Source organism: Platichthys flesus, chromosome 4 (genome assembly GCF_949316205.1).
Source record: "Platichthys flesus chromosome 4, fPlaFle2.1, whole genome shotgun sequence".
NCBI lineage: Eukaryota > Metazoa > Chordata > Actinopteri > Pleuronectiformes > Pleuronectidae > Platichthys > Platichthys flesus.
Window position 1 is genome coordinate 11,495,511 of NC_084948.1, and position 27,730 is coordinate 11,523,240.

Here is a 27,730-nt window from a genome sequence, read left to right on the forward strand (position 1 = left end):
GCCAATGCATGTTTGATCAGTTTTGCACAAAACTGAAGTGAAGATGTATATAACGATGGACAACGCGTCTCCTCTTCCTCTAGTTGTCGTTGGCTTCATTTTTGGGGAGCAGTCACGTCATCTATCTTTATACACAGTCTACGGTACATGCACTTCCCTCCCATCAACCCTCTCATCAAAGTTACAAACCCAGAACACATGAACGTGCACTGCTTGACAGCAGCTAGAAGCCATCGCTTCTGTAAATCGCTAGCTAACTTCTGACTTTCGTCTCTGCCTGAGCGGTGTATGTCTTCCCTGCTGAAGTCTCAAGTCATGTGCAGTGAGAGCTCGGGCTGGGTGCGAGCAGGCTGGTTGCTTCGTTACAGACAGGTACACCAGCCAGTCATTTTATTTTGGTCCAAATTAAATGATTGGTCTTTGTTTCATACAACGTTTCCTACACTGACCAAGAGTAGCAATGAGAGTTCAGTGGTTCATGTATATGAATAAATATACAGCATTGAGGTTCAAAAGCTTAAGGGTGTACAACGCTTCACATCCACAGTTTATGCCTTATTCAATTTGGTCACATGATGCCAGTTACTGGCTGAACAATGTAGTGCTGATAAGTAGGAATGTTTAGTTTATGACACTGGTTTTTAAATGGTTAACTGAAAACAACCATCTGTTGTTCTGAAAAAAGAGCAAAAATAGCATGCGTCACTTCCATGTTGACTGTTTAGTTGTGACTTGAGATTAAAGATCTCCAGAACAAATACAGGGACACATTGTTTGTGTGTTTTTGTCTCTCCTCTTCCGACTGCTGTAGACATGTTTCTGTTTTTGTGCCGAAGATGAGAAGTGAGTCACATGCTTGAATTATCCACTTGCAGGGTTGCATGCATCAGCGCCAAGAAATTACATTACGTGGGAGACTTCTGTTAAGGAGACACAGAGACATTTCTGGAGGATGGAGGAGAGAGCTGAGCAAGGGCACACGCAGGAGAATGGACGCGGTGACGGGGCGGCCAGAGAACCCCGTTCCTCTGCCTGCAACAGCCTGAAGGTACACACTCCAACATGTTGTGACAGTTTCGACTCTGTATATTTTACTTTTGTTTATTTTTGTTGTTCAAGTACTTTTTTTTTCATATAATAAACATGTTCAGCAAAAGATGAATCCATGCAAAGTGTATCAGACACACAAGTCTTATAGCAACATTTTCAAACATTTCCCCATAAAACAAACCTTGTCTAAAGAGCCTCATATTAAACATTGAATTGAAATTGATAAGACAAACAACAGCTGCTGTGATGTTCTGAAAACGCATCACTTTCCTCAGACTGTCCACTGCTGCAGCTCCTCTTTTCAGCCTCTGCCTGAAATGCTTGGTTTTAGCTCCTGTCTCTTTAAGGCCCCTCTCCAACCAAAGCCCAGTCCGCTCTGATTGGCCAGATGGCCCATTTTGTTGTGACTGGTCAACCACTACCAGCATGTGTAGGAAATCTCGACCTCCAGAGTCTGTCATACTCTTACTTTACTGTCCGTTGTTAGGCGATGTGTCAGATAAGTGTAGAATAGTGTGAATTACGCAAATGAATTATGCAGGGACTGTTCTGTGCTTTGTGGATCATCTCTGTCCTAGAGATCAAACTGATGATCTGCTAGTTAGCCAACAAGACAATCAGTTTAAGCAGACAGGGACATTCTGTATTTTTTGCCATTAACTCTTGTCTTACAACTGCAGATCATATGCTTCTTCTTTTTTGTTTATCTTTGTGTTGGTTCAGGGAGTCACTCAATGCATATTTCCCCCATTTAGAGACCTTAAATGCTGTCCCACATTATCAATCTTGATTAAAGTTAACAACAACTAAATAAATCTTTCGAAAAAAACAACTCACGGCAAATTTAGTTGCTTGAACACATAACAACAACTAGGAACATTGTGTTATTTATGACTGATAAAAAAGTAGTGAGCAAGCACTGCTAAGCAGGTAACTCCCGGGGAGTCATATACCAAATAAGTTTGTCTGCTGAAGTGAAAATAGATGTGTGTGTATAGATCAGAACTAACTAAATAACAAGATTACAGCAACAGCCCTGCAAGTCAACAATTGGACTGTGTTTGTGTCTATGAGGGACAGTGTACTTCTTATACCCATGACCTCTTGGTCTTAATGTAAAGCCATTAGTCCATAGCCAGACTAACTGAATCCTGCTTCTGTACTTCTATTTATCCCATCAATTAAACTTCACATGGCAGTTATGTCAGCTCCTTTAGTTCATGAGTTCAGGACAGGATATATCAGGTAGCCAGTCTACACACACTCATCATCATAAAAGGGTACTGCTTTTAAGTATAAGCCTCACCTTTTCCTGGAATTTGTCAGTTCGCACGGTGCTAACGCTTCCTTCCTTCCTTTTGGTCACAAACAAAACACAGCTGATCAAGACCCCATGTTGTTCGCTGACAAAGTCAATAAAATCTGATTTCAAAGTTCATATTGATTTCAAGAAATGCCTGTAGACAACTCAATCTTACCTCAAAGTGAGCAATAGTTGCTGTCAGGGGCGTCACATGATCTTACAAGGCAGAGGGAGTTTATTTACAAGTCAATGAAATTTAAGGTAGTTGCATGGCTGCTCTGCAGCTCTCTATCATGTAACATGTGTATAATTATTACTGAAATTATTATTATCACTTTAAATTTGCACAGCTCTTCCTGGTCTCTCCCTCTCTTCTCCTCACCCATTTTTGTCAACCTGATTTCCCTAGGTCCCTTCAGATTAAAAGACATGAAGCGTGAAACCCATACAGGAAGTGATGCGAAGGTGTCATTAGTAATTTGGATGTAAATCACAGCAGTAAGAGAACATAGCAGAATACACCACAATTAGGCTCCAGGATTGAAATGACAGAACAAGAAGGACTACAATGAGCATTTAGAGATACATTAGCAATATAATTTGTCAATTTTTTTGGCAAGAATTTACTAACTCTAACCCATGTAACACTATTCACTGAACTCTAACAGCTTGAATTTCACTTAAACAAGATAACAATGAGTTGTTCTAAACTTTTGTCCAGTTATGTACATGTTTCAGCTCAAACGGTGCAAAACTAACTCATCCAACTAAATTGTTTGATACATTTATCGAATCATTAACTGATTGATAGGAGCACCTTTCTAAAGTGATAGCTTTAGGCAGCTGCTAGAGAATGTGGTACCGGAACATGTGACGCAAGTGACCTCTGGCATCTTGCAAGCCTAATCACGGTTGTGACTCAACATTGGACGTGAGAGTAAACCAGCTGCAACCATTTCCTCTGCCAAAAACATAAAAGTTTGCAAAGCCCTAAATGAGATCAGACACCATTGTTGCCTTTGTCCACATGAAAGTGACATTAGACAATGGTGCTTAAGCAGCTTATCATAATACAGACTGCAGTGGCAGGTCAGACTTTTCTTTCTTCTCAGAATTATTTGGTTCCCTGACCGGCTGGGTGGGCCTTGACACAGCCTGTTTCAACTCTTATCCGTTGCTTTATGTTAATTCCGTCAATAAGACTAGAACTTGGGTGCAACAATGATCATTCATTTCTTATTAAAGTATTATGTATTGTACCTTTTCTTCTACTGTTTTGGAGATAGACAAATCGGAGAGTGGACATTTCGGTCAGTTTGAGATTGTTTAAAGGGGAAATATTCTGAAAATTTCAGTTTTGTCGTGCTTCTACACGTTAATTTGGGTATCTGGCATGTCTACCGTCCCAAAAAACTCTGGAAATAAACAACTCCCGCGATTTGTTGTGGTTCCTCTATGTCAGAAACGATACGCTAGATGGGGTAGAATTGGATTACGCCAGAAAAATATGTCATAGTCTCGCTACATGGCCTTGGACCACCCCCCACCATCATCTCACCGGCTAGCGTTAGCTCGCCCTCTCACCGGGGAGACGCCGGAGGGAGGGGCGGTAACACGGTGCGACCCGGGCTGACCGAGGCGCCGACGTAAGCTGATCCCAGCCGTTATGTCATCGCATCAGCAGATACGCCACTACCTCGGACGTCTCAGTATCGCACGTGTCACCGCCGCTTCCCCGTCACTTTTGCAGCGTGTTAACTCGCTGCTAACCTTGAGCCGGCTACACCACAGGGAAGTCTCCAATGCTCCCAGTGAGCTGCGAGGGGCTGCTCACTGGGAGCGGGGCACTCAAAACAAGTCAATCTGAGGAGGGTTGTTTTAGACAGGGTAAAAAGGGTGCTGTTTTAAATGATCCTTGTGTTATTTTGACAAAATATGTTACAGACATTTCATTAAGACCCCAAGGAACCATATCAACTGTGGTAAAATGGGCTTACAATGGGTCCTTTAATGGTTGGTGCTCGGGTTAGATTAGGTTTAATTTAGGATAAGGTTAAAGGGGTAAGGATTAGGTGTATTACTATGATTGTGTGTGTGTGTGTGTGTGTGTGTGTGTGTGTGTGTGTGTGTGTGTTTGTGTGTGTGTCTGTGTGTGGCTGTGTGTGTGTGTGTGTGGCACATATTCAGTGTGTACAGTAGTTCCAGTCCTTTACAAAAGTCATTGAATGAGATAATTTATTTATTGTACCAGTGTCCATTGTCTCTTTTATTTGTAACAGAACAAGGTTTTAATAGAGGGGTGGTGTCTGACAGATTATATTCTGATTTCGCTGCTGGCATGTGACAATGACCTTGACATGTTTTACGGGGATAATCTTACCTTTGCATGACGCTGCAACTCCAGCTTGTCCTGGACAATTTGTAATTTAAAACAGGGGTTTGACATTTAGGAAAACACAGGTTTGTTTCTCGCAGAGAGTAAGATGAGAGGCTTGAATCCACTCTCACATGTGTTTGCTAAACATGAAACTAAAGCCAGCTGCGGGTTAACTTATCGTAGCACAAACACTAGAAACACAGCTAGTCTGGCTCTGTTCAAAGGTAACAAAATCCCCCCCTACTCACAGAAGTACGTTCTGAGCGCAGGCGGAAACCAGGCAAAATAATTTTCCTTGGGAGTTCCTAATTGCCCAGGTTTTGACTCTAGATACCGGAGTGTAGGCGTGATGAAATTGTATACACAGTGCAATTAAAGCAATTTTCACTGGGATAGTGTCTGCATTGTAATTATAGAATATTAAATAATAGTACATTATATTGCCGCATAAATCTTCTTCCGTCTTCCACTAAGACTAAGCTCTCAAAGACCATCAACAAAAGAGTGACTTTACTTAGATATAATGGGATTAGTCGTTTCAGTAGTGCAGCTGGTATTGTTCTAAAAGCCTTTAATTGTTCGAGAAAATGATTTCGGTCCACTCTTACAAAAATTGGCTTCTACAACACTTTAATCAGATTTCTTTGCTTCAGTTCAGTTTCCATGGTCTGAGTGAAATAGTTTCCCTGCTTAACGTACATATCACCGCACGTGTCTAGATAACATTATACTTACAAACTTATAATTGCTTTTTATCAGGTTAAAGGTTTCTGAGGTCAGGACGTGCAGCAAAGGTTTGAAAACAATTCTGTGTAAAGGGAGGAAGACGACAAAATGATTGAAGCACCTGTCGTCTGCCCGAGAGGTGGGGAGACAATAGGTTTGTAGCAGAAGTGTTTTCCTGTATTAAGCACTGAAACTATTGTTTCGTTTTGAATTAGTGTAGTCGGGTTAGGTTTGAACAATTTTGTTATTTTGTGATATCAATTTGTTACGATTTCTGTACAGAAATGAACATTAATAATGTAATATTATTAATGTTATTATTATTATATAATAATATGTATAGGTAGTAAAAGGATTTAAAAAAAAAAAAAAAAAGTCCAGTTCTGGCACTGTTAAGGCATCAGTACAATTTCAAAAGTATCAATCTAACACCAGTATTGTATAAAAAAAAAACAGTACAAAACCCTAGAGAGCAAATACCAATACCCGTAAATCCGAATTGTGGTTGTGCTACGGGCAAACATGCTTCAGCCTTTTTAATCAGTTTCTAGTTCCCTTCTTCTTAAAAAGCAATACATTTAAGGATTTTCCTATATGAGAACACAGACAGACATGCCTGTATTCCACTCAGCAAACCCATTCTGGTACAAACCATGTGTTTGTGAGCAACTAAATAACTGAAGTGGCACAAATGGAACCAATCTGCCACTAATCTACTTATGACCACCAAAACTGACTCTGGTGAAAAAGCTTGAGTTAGCTCGAGCACAAAAGAAAAAGGAAAAATGCTACACTGATGTTGACTCAATTATTATTGCTGCTGCACACAATGAGGATAACTTCAATTATTAACAAGTTTCACATCAAGACCACCTTGAGTATCCCAGATCCCACTGCTAGAATGAATGAGGATAGCCTGGAGTTGTAGTTATGAAAGCCTTGTCCTTGCTTTGGAGGGAAATATACATGTATGCAGGCTTGCGTGCGAGTGAAGCTCCCCTCCCCAGGAAATGCACATGTGATGAACTTTTGATAAATGCCCTGCAGCATGTCATAGTGGTCAGCATGATCTCAAAAGAAGTCTGTTTGCATTGACAGCCGCTCACACATCACAAATGGAGGTTTCTGAACGAGGAGAGGAGCAGGGAACTGTTTCTCAAACTCCTGATTATCACACTATTGTTTTTGTACATGCTGAAAATAGTTGTACAGACTTCCTCTCTAACTCTCTTAACGTGGTTTCACCAGTACCGGTGGTACAGTCAGCTGCTTCTTATTACGCTGCCACGAAATGGTCCAAAGGTCAAACTGTGTCCTCGATGCTAATTTCTATCTACAGGATATACCCTGTTTGTTTAGTGTGCACGTTAAAGATGTTTTGTTCTTTCTATGAGATTAGAAGTGAATATGGAGGAAGGATGACGAGAAAAATAAAGACACCCAATAGGAAAAAGAGAGATTTAAGAAGACGTGGTGTTCTTAAATGGGGTTTTCTTGCACACATACATACACACACACTCACACACACACACACACACACACACACACACACACACACACACACACACACACACACACACACAAACACACAAACACACATAGCTAGACTAACTAGAAACAGTTCCCTAAACAACTGTTATGTTGCTTTATCAAGATCCAGGAATTATGCTGTTTAAGATCAGTGATAATGTGGAAATTCGTCCTACCTCACAATGTGCAAGAGAGTTAAAAAAAAAAAGAATCCTGGATCCACTCCCTCATCTGGATACACACCGTCAATTAATGAGTGCTTTCTTGGTTCAGGCCACACACAGAATTTCATGGAAATCGCTTATGGAATTGTTTGCGTGATCCTGCTGACTAAGGAAAAAACACAGACCTTACAGCAAAATCGGCATATCCACAATAACTCAGAGTTGACTCTTTCAAAGGATCCACACCACAAAGTATTCATTTTAACGCTTTTTGAAGAGTTAGTACCATGACACTTATCAAGTGTAATTATTGAAATTGAATCTTTCCTTCACCCATGATCTAAAGTTAGCGCATTTATATTTTGCTTGACAGGGAGATATTTCTGAAAACCGTGGATAAAAAATGTGTACAATAATTTGTCAGGTTTTATTAGAAAGTTACAGATAATAATGCATGCTTTATTCCTAGAATGATCTCTACTAAATATACAATCAGAAATCAGCAACACATTTCTTGTTGAAATACTGTGTAGTGGAATCAGACAGAGAGGACCTCGTTCTGTAGAGATTTATTTTCATGCTTCAGACGTCACAGGTGAAATAGTCAGAGGGAGAGAGAGAATCCAAACCATATGGGAGGTTTTGCTTTCATATGCAAACATGTGACAGTAGATAAGATTAAAACGGTCGACCATGCTGAACGCCAATTTCTTTTCATTTCTAACAGGAAGCCTGGTTTAACACAGCGAGTGGCAGGTTTCACCATCATTTGTCACTTCATACAAAAATCTGAATATCCCAAAGTGAAAAAATGCAACATTAACTCATAAAATTCTGAAGGTAGGAGATATTTAATTCTTTATCACATTTGGCATGTGGAGTAGTGAAAATGTCAAGTCAGTTGCTTCAGACATTTTCTGTATATTTCCTGCCAGCTCGCCAGTTAAATGTCCGGAACATGTCTGAGTGGGTCCATGTGAGAATGCACCAGGAAAATATCCTAAACAATTCACAGCGGGTGACGACATTTTTAACCCATGGTGGATGTAAAACTAGCAGAATAAAAATATCTCATGATGAAAGAGAGGTGCTATTCACTTAGAAGATTAAAATAATATATGATATAAGCAGAGTATCTATATGTCATCATGTCCTTACTTCATTCTCTACCTGGGAACATTTTTCTGTTGTGATTGTGAACACTTTCTGTCCCGGTTCCGGAAAATATCCTGCTGCGCTCTTCATACGGGAAAGGTAAAAATCCAGAGGACCTCTTGACTAAATTTTCGCCAAACCACAGTTTATATATGAAAATGGCTTTGCTCTGATGATGTGGAGATATTTCTGTCCTGCTTGTGTTGGAAGTGGTGAGGAAGGTGCAAGTAATGCAGACTGTTAATTGAGTCAATTTTTTAATGTAAAAACCTCTACAGATCGTATTCAACCCCTTATTGTGCTTTGAGCAGGTTTAAGGCCCGTTTTGATGTTGATAATGACATTTTGAGTGGATGTGTTTATTAGATGGCATTTAGTCATGACTGTGGGAGTTGACCTCAGTTTTCTGCTGTCTCATTATAAAGCAAATTAAAACAATCAACATGATAATACACAGGGGATTCCTTTCTTTATCTTAGCTATAGTTATCACCATCTATTTATAGGTATATATAATTTATAATTTTTATTATGGCTATCGCATGTGGAATACTTTGCCTCTTTTATCAGTAAATTCATTTGTCCGCAGTCGCTCTCAGTTCACACTCTCCAACCCACACTGTGTTCATCTCCGTCTCTCTCCGCCCACTCTGAAGCCCTTTCCTTCATCTGAACCTCATTATTGCTACGACGCTGACTTTTCTTAGTGACTGGATGTTGGACCTCTGGAAGAAGGTTAATGAAGGGAGTTCATGCACAGGGGCGACCGCAGCGAAATCACACAAGTGCTTCCTCATCTCTCTGCTCTTTGAGGATAAAAACACATCCCACAATCAAGTGGATAAGTGATAATGGCATACAAACAATGTGTGTGTTGTTTTAACGCTGCTGTGCATATTAACCCTTTTTTTGTTTTGTTCTTTTTTTTCATCTCGCTCTTTTCCAAGATGTTTCTGGTGGCTCTGTCCTTTGCCTATTTTGCAAAGGCCCTGTCGGGGAGCTACATGAAGAGCACAATAACTCAGCTGGAGAGACGCTTTGACATCCCCAGTTACCTAATAGGTGTCATTGATGGGAGCTTCGAGATAGGTGAGTCGGCCTGCCAGTCACTGCTCTTATTCTCTTGTTTCTGTTTACCGCCTGTGTGTCATAGGCTCCCCTCCCTCCTCCCTTTCTGTCTTTGGGACAGAAATATGAATGGGTCACTGAGATATTCACGCTGTGGATAAAGGATTCATCAGGATACAGAGAAGAGGACAGGTGTGTGTGTGAGGGTGTACGTGTGTGTGTGTGTGCGTGTATGTGTGTGTGTGTGTGTGTGTGTGCGTGTGTGTGCGTGCGTGTGTTTGGTGAGTCATAGTGTCAACCAGGGACACAAAAAAGGCTCCAAGCTGTCCCTTTGCTGTATAGAGTTAGAATTCTGAAGACATTGTGATGCTATTATAGTTTCTCTATACTGTTTCATTTAATCTATGTTTTTTAGCGATAAACATGAGAATTATTGGCAATTTACAAGCTTTTATCTGACATGTGAATCAGTTACGAGAAGATGGTCCCTGCAGGAATGTTTGAAATCATTTGTTGTGTAATCCAGACACAAACTCCCTATTTCTGTGTTGACATTTATCAAATATCACACAAAACCTTTGCTTGCATTGAATGAGCAATACTGCTTTTCCCACTGGTAATGTGTTATATCTTAAGGACACTTCATTGTTTAAATAGAAGGTTTAAAAAGGCCCCAAAAAGCTGTTTCCCTTACTGTTATCACTCTTTATTATCATCTTTGTATCTAAAAGTAGAGAAAGATTTAATCCAGTCATCAATTTTGTTTTAAGTCACTAATCCTATACGTTATTGTCGGGTTCTCGAGCCAATCCCTGCTCACATGATCACATTGGACAAGAGGTGATGGTGACAGCCTGTGAAGATGCCCAATCCACCGCAGGGTCCAAGTTTCAGAGGTCAGACATTTTGTGGATGCTTTTCATTCTCATAAAACGTTGCCTCACGTAAACAGAGCAGCACTGGTTAAATCAATATAAGCAGAGAAAAGAGGGGCTATTGTGCATAAAGCAGGTAGTCAGATGATTTCATTGAATAAATTCTTGATCCAACCACAGATTTAATTTGTGAAAATGTGCAGCTAGATAGTAGATCTGGCTTACTGCTGCAGTACAGACCAATCAGTGGCAGCGTCTTGTGTATAAACTCCTCCTCTCGGTGTAACTGTTAGAACCACCAGATGACCCCAGTCTCAGCATGAATCTCTCCATGTCTCTGACACATAAGCTGCTTACCAACATGCACTGAGCTGTGGAGGTCCTCTGCAGTTTCTCCACAGGATGTGCATGTGTGAACGACTTTCTGCAGCCTCTTCCCTCCTGGCCCCTGAGAGTCTGCAAGCCCACAGGAGCCAATGTGAGAACACGGCAGGAAATCCTCTGCTGGATTCACTGCGACCGAGTGAAAAATATGCCCAAATTAAAAAGATAACAAATATCTCCTGATGAAAAAACAGAGCCTTACACGTAGAAGACAGCGACAAAGATGTCGAGAGTTTTTGGTGAACACTGTTGCTAATGTGCCGTTAACAAAATCATGTGATCTGCAAAGCGGAATTAGTACATTACATCGTGCCTCTGCCGGCTGGACCACTGATGCTGGAATGAGCAGGGAAGTGCTATCGGAGCAGGGGCGTCCCTCTCTATCTACACCTCTTGCAGATTCATCTCTTCTGAGAGCACCTCCTCTCCACAAATGCCTCGCTAGCACTTCTACTGTGCATTTGCAGGGGACCCCCCGACCTGATCTCCTTTACCTCCTCTCCTAATGAACAGATGTAGCATTTTTGCTTAGTTCAAGCTCTTCTATTTTACTGGAGCTTTTTGTCATCCCTCGGTTGTCAATCACTTTGCCTAAGGGCAGCCTCCACATGACAAACAGGAAGTTCAGGTTATATAGGTAACAGAGCGAAAGACCCACAGGGATTCTCATACCACCTTGCTCCTTAACTGTCAGGCAGGTTGTTTGAGCCCACATTGACATCATAGGATTAACAACGAATAATTCACATTTTCCTTCATAACAAACGTGTGTGTGACCTGCCGATGCTCTGATTAAGGTTATGTGTATCTGCCAGAGGAGACATGAGGTGATGACGACACCTCTCACACAGCCAGGGTCTGAACACCCTGGATACCTCTCCATTTCTCCGTCTCCCGTGGAGAACATGTGGCTAGGCAACAGGCTTTTTCTATAAGATCGTTGCCCCGGCAACAAAGAGGCAGAGCAGGGCACCGTGAAGAGGAAAGAAAAATGGAGGGGAAGTGCGAAAGAGAACAGAGTGGAGGGAAAACAAAGGGGCAGAGGAGGAATGGGAAGGAAACAATAGAGTAATAATGATAATAATGGGGAGAATGAAATGTAGAACCCATTAGAAACTTGACCTCTGTAGGACCCTGCTGACGTTCATGCAGAGTTATACAAATGCTGCGTGAATAATTCTTGGTATGTTCCAGATTTTTACAGTTACATGTTCCAACTCCTTCACTGTACACAGCTCCAATGTACAAGAGTCACTGTAATTACCATGTACACAAGGGAAGACTTAATGACGTCTAAGAATTTCTTCTTCACTTAAAGGTTCCACACGTCCTTCTACTGTGATTACATGACACTTGATGGTCTCTTTCTCTCTCTTTCTCTCTCTCTCTCTCTCTCTATCTCTCTCTCTCTCTCTCTCTCTCTCACACACACACACACAGTTCCATTGTGACAGCAGCTGAAGGATCGTTCAAGAGATTGACGTCATCTCCTCAAACCAATCTTTACAGTTATAAAAGGGTCGTGGCAATACGACATGAGTTTTTCGTGTCACTGGTCACACTGGCACTTAAATGTGACAATAGAGTGTTAATGTCCAAATGTGTATAGCACAAGGTTTTCCATGTGATACCTTTCTCAGGACAATTCAATGCAGAAGTCAAAGTACATCCAGGGGCAGGAATTATTAAATATTTGAGTATAGTGTGAAATTTAAGAGATGGTTCTTTAGACTTTAGTTTTGCTTTTCCATTGTATTTTTTGTTGCATATAAATTGACTTATTGAATTTGGTATATGTCAGGGAAAAACCCATTCAATTTAGTTGCAGATCCGGATCAGGGGGCAGATCCAGGAATTTGTTTCACTTTCTTTAATACGGTGAAATATGGCCTCTTTCAACATTTTCCTTTATTTCTTATAGAATATTTCCTGGAATGTGATGATGTTTATGAGTGTGTGCCAAATCTTGATCTAGAGAATTTGAGTGTTGTTATACATAAGGAGACTGGTCGGCCTTGACAGAGGTTTGAACCCTACCGAGTGCCATTCTGTTGAGTTCATTTGATTATTTCAAATCTTGAAGCAAGAGCTCCACCACTTCACTTATTGTGAAATCTGATGATGTAATTGTGCACAGATATAAGTGAGGAGCACTCGGCCAGTGAACTGTACAGAGACTCATCCAGCTCTGTACCGTATACGTATCATACTGCTTAACTCCTGCTGCATCTTCAGCATTAGGGGTAAACAACAGTAATTTCAATTCCAAATTACTTCTGCCCTCGACTCCTTCCTATCAGGTAACCTGCTGGTGATAGCCTTCGTCAGCTACTTTGGGGCAAAGCTCCATCGGCCAAAGATCATTGCAGTGGGATGTGTGCTGATGTCCATCGGCACCTTCATCATCGCTCTGCCTCACTTCATCATCGGACGGTGAGTAAGAGGAGCCAAATCTATAACTGTGCTATCTAACTTATTTTTCAATGCATTTAAGAAAACATTTGAATGCACTGAGAAACAAAACAATTTATACTTCCTGTTGCATTGTATCAGTAACAGCTGCACAGGACATGTGCAGCACAAAATGTGTGTCTGTTTAATGGAAGCAGAGATTAAAAATAAAATAAAAAAAAACGCTTTGGGCAAGACAGATTGTCAAGACAGACAAATTGTTGTTTACATGTGCATCTCATTCCTTTGACAAGCTGTGGCAAACAATAATGGGTCTGTTATCCAAGCATTTCAACACATTTTTTTACACACTGTATCATCAATCATTTAAGTAAAGTTTCAAAAAGAAAACATTCGCATTGAAGACCAAAGTCAGATTCTGTGACAGGATGTTTGAATCAATACCGCAGGAAATCTCATCTCTTAACTTATTTTACTTTTTACCATCCACGTATATAGTCTGAGATAACACACACAAATCATGTCTTACTGTACGTGGTTTAGAACTGTAACTAGGTCAACCTACAGCACTCCAACCACTTTGATGCTTCACTGAGTCTTGACTGAAGCTGCTTCTGGAGGATTTTCACTTTTCCCAAAAGGAATTCTCCCTTGTTGCTTGTAACTTATTAAATCTACTGGCAGTATTTTTTGTATTTCACGTCAGTTCCCTCTGTGTTTTGTGTTCAGCTATGAGTTTGAAACCTCGGTGCGGTGGGTAACAAACTCAACACTTAATCCATCTCCATGTCCGGTGGGTGCAGCAGCTGACCTGACCCGAGATGGTAAACTGCCGGAAGTGCCAGCCAAGGGTGAGTGTTTACACTACAGACTGTATATAAAGACGAATGACACGTCTTTACATTATCTATTCGGTTATATAAGAAGATGTCCAAAATATTGGACCTTATAAATTAAGGCAAAATATCCCGGGTACCAACACAATAATTTTTCCTCGATGACGTCATTAGGAGCCAGAGCTTTAAATGTATCTGTCTCTGAAGCAAATAGAGACATGACTTAAAGAAATCCGTCAAACTCCATATTCTTCCTCCTCCCCCTTAAACATGTCTTTTGCTGACTGAACCTTGGTCAGTGGTTCAACAGACACATGATGTGACACACATTGTCAGCCATTGTCTCAGGTGCTACCTCAAAAACTTGTTTGCAGGCAATGAGTACTAACAAACAATTAAACTACATTTCCTACCATGCATTTTGCCAATCCCGCGATGGTTCAGCTGTGAATGAGACATACACAGTCGCATCCCATCTTAAAGGTATATACAACCCTATGTCGAATCGGGGGGACAATGAAGATGCTTTGGCTTCACTTTTGCGGATTTGTCATTTCGCCCATCTTAAATACAGTCATACAATCGTTCTCATGCGTACACACACACTAAGTGAAGATGTGTGATCACACTGCGTTTTTCCAGGTTGTGAAAGTGAGTCCAACCTGTCAATGTGGATCTATGTGCTCCTGGGAAATGTCCTGCGAGGGATCGGAGAGACGCCGGTTCAGCCTCTGGGGATCTCTTACATAGATGATTTTGCTACCGAGGAGAATGCTGCTCTATATGTGGGTAAGAAAAGCACCGCCCAGAGGTAGAGATACACTTCAATACAAGAGCATCAGTGCTCCTCTCAACTTAACAGTCAAAATGGACACACACAGTAACTTCCTCAAGGCACTGATGTTAATAGCTGCACCATAGGCAAGCAGTACACAGACAGGGGTCCTCTACAGACGTCAGTTGAACACTTACATGAACAGAATAATTCAGTGTACATACGATTATCTGTTCAGTTATATAAAACGATGACCAAGATATTTTACCACAAAGCTTTTTTGTACTGATCTGATAGTTAAAACTGTTCAGGAGATATAACAGGTGAAGTCTCAACAAATACAGTCACATCAACACAATCAAAGCCCCCAAAAGAAGCAACAAACAAAATGAAACCAGATTTGTTGACGATCCACAGCGTTGTTTGGCTCAAAAACAACCAAGGCAGTAAGTTCTAAGCAAATGATAAGATGATAAAACCGATGTAATTTGTCTGTGTAGTGCTCTGCAGGATCTCAATTCTTAACTAACCAGTTTGTTTTGTTCATCATCATCCCAGGCTGTGTGCAGACCATTTCGGTGGTTGGACCAGTGTTTGGATACCTGTTAGGCTCCCTGTGTGCCAAAATCTATGTGGACATTGGATTTGTAAAAATGGGTGAGTATAAACACAAGCACACTTTTTGTTTTAAATTAGGACCCTTATGTAAATATGCAAAGCTGCTATCATTGACCCTTCATTCTATAGACAATAAAATAAAAGATATTCTGTTCAGTCTACTTTAAGAGCCAAATCATGACATAATAAGGTGGAGACCTTAAGCTTGTAGAGAAAACCCAACAGCTCCTGAATACAACAAGGCCATTGTCAATGTGATGAGTAACACTATTACTTTCGATGTCATTACAGGTCAAAATGCTCTTCTCTGAAAAAACTCTTGTCATTCATAAAACTGAAGCATGATGTTATCAGATACAACAACACAGGAACACTGGCCGTGTGCGTGTGCGTGTGCGTGTGCGTGTGTGTGTGTGTGTGTGTGTGTGTGTGTGTGTGTGTGTGTGTGTGTGTGTTTCACAATGACTACGAGATTAGCATCAATACCTAATGAACGAGGCCAGGTGAGGGAGAGGAAATACAAATCCCTCTAAATTACTCTACTGCAGAGTGAGGGAGGGAAAGACTGAGTAAAGACCGAGGGAGAAATAGAAATAGGGAGAGCAAAAAAATGAATATATATATATATATTAGATATGTGAGTGGATTTCGAGGGTGCCGCCAGGTTTGCTTTTGACACCTTCGATTTGCTTGTTTTTCCCTAATTTAAAGTGAGCTCCAAATGTGTGAGACACAATGAATGACGGGGAAGTAATTAACTGAGTATTTCTGACATGCACTGAAGTCCGGACATTTTCCTGAAATGATTCAGGGGAGCTGCATGTGAGATTTTCCGCCTCCTTGTAAAATGTTTTTAAAATATCAGAAGGAGCCCAAATGAGAATCCAGCTGGAAAACGTCCAGAAACTATTCTCCCCCGACTATGACGTCAGGGGAGAATATTTGCATCCTATTTCAAGAAAGCTTGAGCATTATTTGACCATTGATTACCTCTTACCCTCTGTTTCCCCCAAAACAGAAACTATCACCATCACCCCTGCAGATGCCCGCTGGGTGGGGGCCTGGTGGCTGGGCTACCTCATAGCAGGGGTCATCACCCTGCTCTCTGCTATTCCATTCTGGTTTCTCCCCCGCTCTCTGCACATGTCTGGGCCCCGGGGACCAGAGAAGTGCACATCAGAGCAGACGAGCTTCATCAAAACCCCACCCCCAATGAACCACAAGTATCCAGCAGATGAACATACCAGTTTTATAGAGATGGCCAAAGGTGAGGATGGAGGTGGTTGTTGGTGATATATATACATTTTAATGTGTATTAGTATAAAGTTTACTGACTTTATGCTGTGTGTAGAAAATGTTCGGGCTATAAAATGCATTGGTGTCAATTTTGTTTAACTTTCATGAGGCCTCTGCATCTATGATATTATTAAACTTTATTACAGGCTCAAGGCCCGCAGTATAAAAAAAAAAACATACAAACAATACATTACACAGAAATATACAAGGAAAGAAGGGCTAAAAAAGGCACTCATGCCAGTGTTCCCAGACAGGGTCTGTCATCAGATCAATTATAGAATTTGTTGAGCGGTCCAACCGACTCATACACTTTAAAATGAGGTTCCTCAGCAAGGCCATGAAGGTGGTTAGACCCATATTACAGAACAGCGCACTGGCTCTAGTACTCCTGGCAGGGCCGGCCCTAGCACATTTGGCGCTCTAGGCAAGCTTCACTACTGGCGCCCCCCCCACACACGAAAACTTATTATAAAATTATTTATTTCTTCGTTGAAGTTGCTTGGACACACACACTCTAACCATAAGCCTCAATGTGCTAGCATGCTCTGACAACACCAAGGAGGTTCGTACCTCAATTTTTGCCTCATTTTACGCTAATGTTAGATAAAAAATGTTAATGTCAAGTATTGGTTGGAGATGTATGTTATGGGTCCAAAAATTGATACCACAGCAACAAAGTATATCTGTAGAATACAGCATGAATGCAGCAGCAGTAACGACACGGAGCATTCAGTTCCACATCCAGACTGCATCTTATTCAAATTAAACACAATTTCAACTACAAGCATTTCTTTGAGTGTAACTGCATTTTAAATTGCATAAAACACACGTTCAATTATTATGGTGTCTCTTTCCTCCAAACCTCTTAATATACATCATCACTCATAAAGAAATATAAACATTTACAATATAGACCTAATGAACGACACGCAGCATTCAGTTCCTCATCCAGACTGCACCTGACAGTACGGGGTGCAACTGCTCCGGTGCCAAACGTTCCACTTGAGTGCTGCTGTCATTTACTGATTTTCCAATGAACCTACTTAAATTACTGTCAGAGTAATTAAATACAATAGTTTTGGCCATACCACATAGAGAAGGGGGCGCAAAAAACTCTGCCTAGCAAAAAAAAAAAAATATTTTATTTTATTTTCATTTTTGCTCGGCACAGTTTTTGGCGCCCCCCTCGGAGTGGCGCCCTAGGCAAACGCCTATGTCGCTTGTAGGAAAGACCGGCCCTGACTCCTGGGTTTATGCAGGAGTAATCTAAGACAGTCATTATAGGCTACTTTAAGCTTACGCAAGCTCTCCTTCTTGTAATTCCCCAAGAGTGGAGCTGTATAGAGAGGGGTGCAGTAGGCTCTAAACAAATTAATCTTTACATCAACTGTACAGTGGTGGAATTTTCTAAACAACATGTTAGCTTGGACACAGAGCAATCTCCTCTGTCTAAACATGTCGGCATCATCCTCTAACCTGTCTGTAATAATGTGCCCTAAGTATTTGGTACTATTGGACACCCCCAGAGTTTGCCCAGAGAGATGAAAGGCAGGAAACTTAATATCCATGTCATCCTTAGTCCTACAGACCATTACCTGGCTCTTCTTGGCATTATATCTGCCGGAAACTTAATGCATCCGCTTGGACTAAAAAAAAGTTACTGATTTACTGATCTCAGTGGTCAAAGGTCAAGTTGACCTCATATTATTATGAATGTAATATGTTGAGAACATCTTAGAGGTTCAGTGTGTGGAATTTAGTGACATCTAGTGGTGAAGTTGCATGTTGTAGCTAAACACCCCTTACCTCACCCTCCCCTTCCAAACATGAAAGAGAACCTGTGGTAGCCTTCAGTTTTCATAAAAACTCAAAAGGTGTTTCATTTGTCCCATAGAGAGGACCCACTCCAGATGTAAATATGAAGTATTTAGTACATGTAAAACTGAAAATGTCATTCTAATATCTTAATATTTAACTTTTGCAGGCAGGTGTTTGTTCCAGCTCACAATTATTTATTTGTTTTTCCCTCTACAGACTTTATTCCATCCCTGCGCACACTGCTGGGACACCCGGTGTATCTGATCTACCTGTGTGTGACAGTCATCCAGCTGAACTCGCTCATCGGCATGGTCACCTACAAGCCCAAGTTCATCGAGCAGCACTTCAGGCAGTCTGCCTCAAAGGCCAACTTCCTGATGGGTGTGCTAAGCTCTCCATCAATACTGCATGCACCACATGAATTATTCGTGGGTTACATACAACCTGGAAAAAAGGGGGGAGGTGTATCTGCTTGGTTTGCGTTGTGTGGCAGAACGAGCTCATGGTCCAGTTTACTCAAGTTAAGTCTTGTGTCAGAGCGCACATTACTAAACTAAACAATGTTTACAATTCCAAATGCAGAGTTTCTATACATAAACTAGTCAACTGTTTTTTTCTGTTAATTTATGTTATTTTTGCATTTGCTGAATGCTTCACAAACAAATAGAGGGAGGATTTCATCAAAGACAGGGAGGACTGTGCTCCCACTATTTATCCCAATAACCACCACGGCTGCAGAGATGCTGGATTTGTGATAATTAACTAAAATATGAGTGTGATAATATAGGATGAAAGTAAGAGGTTCACATGGTCTAATCAGACGAGATGCCTGCGCTGAGCAGACTGGCTGCCTATCGAAGAGAATGCAATGTTAGTGACCAGAGTTAAGGACATGGGTGTAGATAAAAGTCTTCACCCTGAGGGTAAATGACGGTATAAGAGAAGACATTAAAAGCAGGGATCTGTTTTTCATCAAGAAGACTTGAAGGTTGTGAAGCTTTATTCTTCTTCTGGAAGGGGCTCAGCCGTTAACTTTCATGTGTTATCAGTAAGGGTCAGGGAAGTGATAGACAAGGAGAGTATGAAATCCTGTCTTTGTCCATTTTTCAATTCCATAAAGATCCTTCAGTGCAACAAGTAATAACAGTATGTATTGATCTGGCTTCTCTTAATCCAAGGTGTGATAAATATCCCCGCGGTGGCACTGGGGATGTTTTCAGGAGGTCTGCTGATGAAGAGGCTCAAGCTTAATCTCATGGGAGCAGCCAGGTTCGCATTCGGCACATCTCTGATTGGCTACTTCCTTTCGTTGTTCTTCTTTGCGATGAGCTGTGAGAACGCCAAGATAGCCGGAGTGACGCTTTCGTACGACAGGTGGGTCAGGAGTAATCACTGAGCATGTTGGTGTAGGTGTTTGTTATTTAGGATTCGATGAAAACACAGGAACACACTGTCCATAAACATGATTGTTTGTCTCTATGACCCCATTCAGACCTGGTATTAGCATCTGTCCTGTGTGATCCAGTCACAGGTACACAAAGTACAGGTGTGAATGGCAACAACTATGTGCCCAACGTTCACTGGGACCTGATCACTATATTCGGAGGTGATCTAAGACACATGTGAAGGGCTTCCTCTGACCTCTCTCGCTAACACACACCAAATATACACGCACACAACATTGTCATCAGATATTGTGACAGGCTCCCTTTCAAATGTATATAGCTGGTTTCAGACATGCACTGAACTCCAGAGCTTCTCCGCAGTTTCTCCGGAGGAGGTGCATGCATGATTGCAAATGTCCAAGTTAGAGCCTCCAGAGTTTCTACATATATGATATATATAAATAAAATGCAAACCGTTAACGTTGAATGACAATTTTCCAATTGAACACCCAACACAAAATATGTGAAAATGCAAGATATTAAGAACTACCTATACTAATTTGAGAAACATCTATTTGTCCATCTCTATGTGGTACACATGTCTCGTGAACCGTTGCCGTCTTTGGTGCGATTTAGATAAGCAAGATGAATAAGAGCAGAATAAACAGGCGACCAGCCCTCTGCAGCAGTCAGTGGGTTTGTTTGCCTTTAGCCTGTGAATTGAGTTGAACATCTCTTCTTCTATGTCCTCACATAAACTACAGCAACAGCTGCTAACTTGCAGCCCGAGGAAAATAACATGACCTGCAAGATCATTTTGATAATCACATTATTTTGTATTCACCATATTGGACTGACAGATGTTTACGAGTGAAAGCACAACGTTTGTAACTGTGCTGTAAAGCTTCACACCGAGCAGAATGACCAACTTGGGTCTGAAGATTGTGTCGATGCTTAACAGACCTCAGTGATTTTATTTTTTTTGTTACTTACAGACTTTATCAAAATTACGAAAGGGGGATATTTAGGCAAAAATCCAAACCAAAACAACGTGCAGTAAATTCCTGCGCCGAAACCCAGATTTGTCACAGTAGCTGTGGTCGAGTTGGACTCGGTCTGACTGTATCTGGCCTGATTTGCCGATGTGATCTGCCAGTGGCTGCAGAGATGCAGCAATACAAACACAACCGTTACAAAAGTCTGACACTTTTTTCTTCTCGTAGCTTCAGTGAGCGACAACCGTTCTCAAAGCTTTTCACATCTCATCAAAGAACTGTTTCACTAAACATACAGGGTTCAGGGATATGAGGGAAAACACATACATGTTATGAAAAGGCTGTTGCCAATGTGCTGACACAATACTACTCATTGTGCTTATATACAGTGTATATATACCTATATATACTTATAGTCAATCCCCTAATGCTCATTAACTCTCTATTTACTCTCACAGATGGGTGAGCGGCAATCTGTTCATTCATCCATGAATTCCATCATCCTAACAACCCGCCAGCAACCATGTTGATTGTTTAAGTAATTGTTTAATAATAACATGTATTTATAAGGTTACTCTTGCTCTCTTCTTCCAGCATGGACAGGATATCTTATGATAAACATCCAGTGGTCACAGCCTGTAACTCAGACTGCTTGTGTTCAGCGAGCGACTGGGACCCGGTCTGTGGTGAGAACGGCATCACATATGTTTCTCCCTGCCTCGCTGGCTGCTCCACTTCTGCTGGCTCAGGGAGAAACACTGTAAGTTGACAAGGTACTCATACTATAAAAAAGACACATGGAAAATTCATTAACGTGGTAAATACCTTGCTAATGTGTAGGCAGCGGCTGAACTTCAACAGTCTCAAAACTTTGTCTCAAGGTCTAGCTGTATATAACAGTCTCCCAGTCTCCAAGTCAAATCCCCCTTTCCAGCTGCTGAGCTCCACCCACAAATTCACCAGTTCAAACCCTGGGTGTTTGAACTGGCAGTCGTTTTATTTTTTTAAATAGGAAATTCATACTTTTATCATATTAAAGGGACAATGGGGTTTTGTTTGAAAAAAATATTTTCACCAGAGTGGGTCCTTAAACACTGAAAACACCTTTTCAACCATTTCTGCTTATATGTTTGTATGTAAGTATATATTACTGTATATATATGTATATATAAATATATATATAATATATATGTCTGTGTCCTGCTATACATTGTCACTCGTGTGCGACTATGCGTGTCTCTCCAGGTCTTCTCTAACTGTAGCTGTATCGGTGTGGCTGGTAACTTTACGGCCACTACAGGTCAGTGCCTAGACAAGGACGACTGCGACGGGATGTTCCCGTACTTCCTGGCTCTCTCTGTCATCACTTCCTTCATCATCTCCCTTGGTGGGACACCAGGCTACATGATTCTCATCAGGTCAGACTTAAGTAAAAAATATATAAAAAAAACTAGAAGGCATTAGACCTTTCTGATAATCTGATTATGTTTATTTCACAGACACGCACCACAGGTGCTAATCTCACTCCTGTTTGGAAATTTGTCTTTGAAGTAAAAGCACACGATCCGTTTTGTTGTTGCTTTATTTCAAGCTGAGTTACAAAGTTTTTATTTTGAAAAGTCAAGAGTTATAGTCTGAAGATTGTGTCGACTGCTTAACAGATCTCTGAAATATCTGTCATGCAATGTTAATTGAGTTAAGTCAATTGTTAAAATGTATATGAGCCACAAACATGAACAGTAATGAAGCAAATTCTGTTTCATTTTATGATAAACATTGACTTTAAAATCTTCACTGCAGATTTAAACTGTGGACACAACGTCCAGAGGACAAGCAATAGAAAACAGTTTGAGGAGGAATCTCAAATGACAAGGGATAATTCTCCAGAGATTTATCAAAGGCCAAACAAACAGTTAATTTCAAATAGGCAGGTTTAAATCAAGCACTGCACTATTTCTCTGAGATACCATTGAAAACTTTGTAAAAACGCCTCATATCAGGATATTGAAGAACTGGATCTGCCCCCTGATCCAGATCCGTACGAAGATTTATTGGGCTCTTCCCTGATGTATACCACTAACTAACATACAGACCAACAAACACAGACGAAAACGTAACCTATTTTGGGGAAGTAATAATGTGATTTCAACATTTCATTGACATCGGGATATCAAATTTGATTGATACTTTCGTTTCTGAAAGACTCCGACATTCTACAAAATATGAGTGAAGTCAATCTCTACCTCTTCCCGATGTCTATTGAGCCACTGTCCCTCAGTGAGATTCAATTACATTTTTCATGTAATCATGCTACTTTCATTTAACTATTTGGAAAACAATGTTTTACAAAAGTTAGCACTGGATTGTTAACATACCTCCTGCCTGACCTGCAGGAGTCATAGGAGGTGTTTATTTTCATTTAGCTTTTTATGGTTCAAAGAGTCCAGAGACAATGATTTGGGTTATTTCTGTTACTGGCCTTGGCTCCATGTTTTGTTAGTGTGTCTTTGTGTCTCTGTTTGTAAACAAGTGGCTTTGTCAAACAACCGCGTTAAAAATAGTCCATTCGTCTTTGATTTCTTCAGGTTTAAATCCCTCAGTGTGATGGTCGGTTGAGAGTCAATCCAAATCCTGAGGGCTAGTATCTGATCTCTCACTCACAGATGAGCTCAGCTCAGCTTTATAATAATAATACATTTTATTTATAGGCGCCTTTCACAGCACTCAAGGTCACCTTACAAGGCACAGACAGAAACTGAAAGGCAAAAATGTATCAAAAAGATCAATCGATGAACAGTGAATAAAACATTATTAGTTTGGCAAAATAGAAAACAATCAAACTGAATATGGCAGTTTAAAAAGATGGGTTTTGAGACGGGATTTGAAAATGGAGAGAGAGTCAATGTTGCGGATGTCTGGTGTGAGGGAGTTCAAGAGGCGGGGAGCGGAGCGGCTAAAGGCTCTAGATCCCACGGTGGTCAAGCGGGCAGGTGGTACAGTGAGGTGGATAGTAGAAGAAGACCTGAGGGAGGGTGTGTAGATGTGCAGGAGTTCAGAAAGGTATAGAGGAGTGAGGTTATCGATGGCCTTAAAGCTGAGGAGCAGAATCTTAACAACAATGCGCTTATGCTTTCTGTGATTCGAGCTAGTTCCATGTCGGTAGGGACAGACATTTGAGCGTAAGTTAAGGGATCAAAGGATGGGTCGTAGGTTTGTCAAATTAAACAACTTGCGGCTGACTAGGACTCATGTGAGCTGATTCAGATGTTTAAAAGAACATGCAAACTCCACACAGAAAGACCCCGGCCCAACTTGTTTGCTTAAGCTAACCGATGCACCACCATGCCTCTATTTGTAGATGTTTTCAAACTTATAAATCCTGAAGCTGTGAGAAGCTGCTGCAGAATAAGCTACATTTGTCTAAACTGATTCAAACATCGTCTTAAGAGGGACTGATGGCTGATGTCAACAGTCAAGGTATCCTTTTTTAAATTTACTGTGATGACCATCTCTGATACAGAAAAGAATGGGACATGACAGCCTGTGCTGCATCCCTCCTACTCTAGTGTTTCAGGGAGATTGTGCGGTCTCAATGCAACTGCACTGCTGAGGGGCCAAGTGAAAGAAAGATTAGTATGACAGGGATGCAGCGTTTTTGCGCGCAGTATTTGTGATATGTTGTATGTGGGTCAGCGCCCATGCATCAAACGCTCTGAGATATGGATAATCAACAGCTGCGATGAATAAACATTTGGGTCGGAGAGCATAGACTGGCTGCTCTGTGTCGGTGTGATTATAATTCAATTGTGTTATCTCTGTACTCATCAATGACGTTATTTGCTCAAAGGGAACATTGTCCGACCGAGCAGTAAATAAATGTTTAATGATCCATGTGACTGAAGTTTGAAGAGACACTATTTTGTTAATTCACTCACGGGAAGGTTTCAGTAAGGAGATTAAAATGTGGACATTTTGAGAGTGTGTGTGTATGGTCAATGTATTACTGATGGTGTGGGAATCTAAATGACGGGGACAAAAAGCAAGTACCCATAATGTTAAACGTTTAATTGTAGCGTTAGGATACGACTAAGTTCAAGTTTAGGTTAAGGTGTGTGTGTGTCTTTTTATTTTATGAACCAGCAATAGATTCTTCTGCACAGCAGCGTCCTCTGCTGGCGGACACTACGCTAAACATCTTTAATCACACTAACATTCCTTGCTTTTTTTCTGCCTATGTAAAGGTAAAAAGGAAAAATAAAAAGAGACAGACTTGGGTTCACATCAAGCCTTACCAGCCGATCCTGTTTACATGCAATGACCTTGCAGTAATGAAATTACTTTCTGTAATCTGATGTTCTCGTACTTTTTAATTTTTATGTCAGCATAAGTGTTTCTTCTTTCCTCGGATTTTCAGCGATGTTAGTCCTGAGATCAGAAATGCTGTGACCATGCACTTTGAACTTGTAGAAAGGAAGTATTTCAGTGCATTTGAAGTCACCACGGAAAATGTTTGAGGAATTGTAAAACTAAAAGAAACTTCTGCTCTCACATTTTTTTTGCTACGATTGCTGCAAAACACGTTCACACCCCTGTTACAAAGAATGTGAAGTCGTGGACAAAGTGTGCACATCACTTCATAGAATGACAGTTGAACAAACTTCTCTTTTTCTCACAAACAAGAGTACACACAACTTCCACTGCTTGAGTCTGCCGCTATGAGACTCAGACGCAGTTTTGTTGTTCCTCTTCTCTCTCACTTTTGCACCAAATATCTAAGGAGCGCTTGTGGCAGGTTTTGCTCCGTGATCATAGAACCTCATTGGTCAATAAATCCAGTTCTTCCTCTTCCTTGGGCTTTATTGGTGTAAATTAAGTCAGTTGAGAAAAGCTGTTTGTGGAAATTATGACTGGACAGAAAGTGTTCTACGTGCTGCCCAAGTTTCCTGTTTCCATGTTTCCATAGGTTCTAACAAAGAGATTTCTACCTGACCTTGACTTTGTTTTCTCTTTTTTGTGGCTGAGAGTTTCCAACCAGCTTCTGATTTATCCTGAAAATCTACATTTCTTTTCTTTCTGCAGGTGCATAAAACCACAGCTGAAGTCTCTGGCCTTGGGTTTCCACGCTCTGGCAACACGTACCCTCGGTAAATCTCCTTGAAAAAGAATTAGATTATCATCCACTATTCAAACATGAGTGGCTCAGGGCTAAAAAGGCAACCATGAAAATGTCATTCTGGTTCGGATCTAATCATCGATACACTCTCCAACATAATATTTAATGTTTGAGGCTTATTATGAGTGTGAGTTTATTTGAATTAGTGTGGACAGTGTTGGCATACTCTGCTGTTTCCACCAGGATGTGATAATAAAGAAATACATTTGTGATCCACAGCGGGGATCCCAGCACCCATCTACTTCGGGGCGATCATTGACACCACATGTCTAAAGTGGGGTCAGAAGAGGTGTGGGGGCATAGGAGCCTGTAGAATCTACAACACCACCGCATACAGGTACTCCCTTCATGTTAGGGATCGTATCTCCTTTTATTCAGTTAAGATTTTAACTGAATTTTAGGGTCGCTACATATTTGATGCTTCTCTGTTATATTTGGTATGTTTTATTAGGAATACTTCATTATTTGGCATTTGAGCTAATATGAGATTTGAAATGAATATAGAGAATAGGCTCTCAATAAACATTTTAAACCATTTTCACCTGATTACTGCAATGTCCTTGAAAGCCACTCTTTCCAATCTGAACCCACATGACACACATATGTTGGAATTCAGTCATTGTGGGGTCCATCCATCCATTCATTCATTATCTGGACTACTGATCCTGTAAGGGTCATAGGAGGGTCAGGCATACTGCAGGGCAAACATACAAACATTCACAGCTACGGTCAATTTATTTCCAAGTGAAAGTCAACACAGAAACGGGGAGAACATGGAAATTACCCGCAGAAAGATCCCTGGCCAAACTGGGATTCAAACTCGTAACCCTCTTGCTGCTAGGCAACAAGTGCTCACCACCGCACTATGTGAAGTCTTTCATTGCAAATAAACATCCAGAAATCTGTCTAGAAACCACAGACAAAAAAAGTTATTTCTCACAAGTGATAGATACATCTATACAAACAGCAACCGCTTGGAGGTAATTCAGCATACTTTAAGGTCAAATAAAGATAGAATTTATTTTATGCCCCCCCTCCTCAGGATTGCGTACCTGGGCCTGACAATGAGCCTGCGGACCGCCTCCTTCCTCATCTGCATCCCAGGCTTCATTCTGCTCAGTCGACAGCTGAAGAGGGAGGAGAGAAACGCCGTCAACGCAGCTCTGGCCAATGGCAGCACGGAGCTGGAGGCGCTCAGGAAGGAGGAGCTCACCATTTCTAATTCTGACCAGTTACAGCAATTGTCAGATAACAGCACAGACAGGGAGACACGGCTGTGACCGACCCCACAGAAGTTACTCCTTTGTCCCCTTCACACACACTAATACACACACACACATACCACAGATGAACAAATACAACCAACCACACATACATATTTATATATATATATATATATATATATATACACACATATATATATATATATATATACCTATCCACAGTGATACTGTACACGCACACACACAAACACACTTGCACATTGAGATTTGCAGGGAATTACACCTTTTAACCATTTATCTCATATAGAGCAAAATTCTATATTTGTACTACTGGACCTTTGGAGGTTTTCTGAATTTGACAGAAATTTGATATAAATGAAATATTTCTTGAATGTACATGCTGTTATTTTTAGTCCTTTGTAATTATAATATTTCGAAACACTGGCAGCACAAGAGATTAGATGAGGAATGTGATTCGTGCATTCATTCCGAACACCAGCATTTACTAAGTAGCCTTTTGGATTTTTGTTTCCTTTCAGATGAATGAAGTCAGAAAAGAAGTGGCCTT

The 27,730-nt window shown here is 40.9% G+C and overlaps 1 protein-coding gene across 1 annotated transcript; it reads left to right on the plus strand.

Annotated features, from left to right (window-relative positions):
- Nucleotides 1–898: 898 nt before the first annotated feature.
- Nucleotides 899–27,339, plus strand: LOC133951399 (solute carrier organic anion transporter family member 1C1-like). Its single transcript, XM_062385326.1, has 14 exons — nt 899–1,048; nt 9,252–9,393; nt 12,932–13,064; nt 13,773–13,894; nt 14,522–14,668; nt 15,213–15,311; nt 16,291–16,539; nt 18,603–18,767; nt 19,565–19,760; nt 21,361–21,526; nt 22,012–22,184; nt 25,846–25,910; nt 26,159–26,276; nt 26,982–27,339. Exons 1-14 carry the CDS (start codon nt 953–955, stop codon nt 27,217–27,219), a joined length of 2,109 nt encoding a protein of 702 aa, XP_062241310.1. The 5' UTR covers nt 899–952; the 3' UTR covers nt 27,220–27,339.
- Nucleotides 27,340–27,730: the final 391 nt, after the last annotated feature.

Bases quoted from the DNA above. Each gene is read 5' to 3' on its own strand.
- LOC133951399 (XM_062385326.1), top strand. From the start codon at position 953: ATGGAGGAGAGAGCTGAGCAAGGGCACACGCAGGAGAATGGACGCGGT. The intron at 19,761-21,360 runs GTGGGTCAGGAG...CTCTTCTTCCAG, and splicing joins GTGACGCTTTCGTACGACAG to CATGGACAGGATATCTTATG. The intron at 22,185-25,845 runs GTCAGACTTAAG...TTCTTTCTGCAG, and splicing joins GGCTACATGATTCTCATCAG to GTGCATAAAACCACAGCTGA.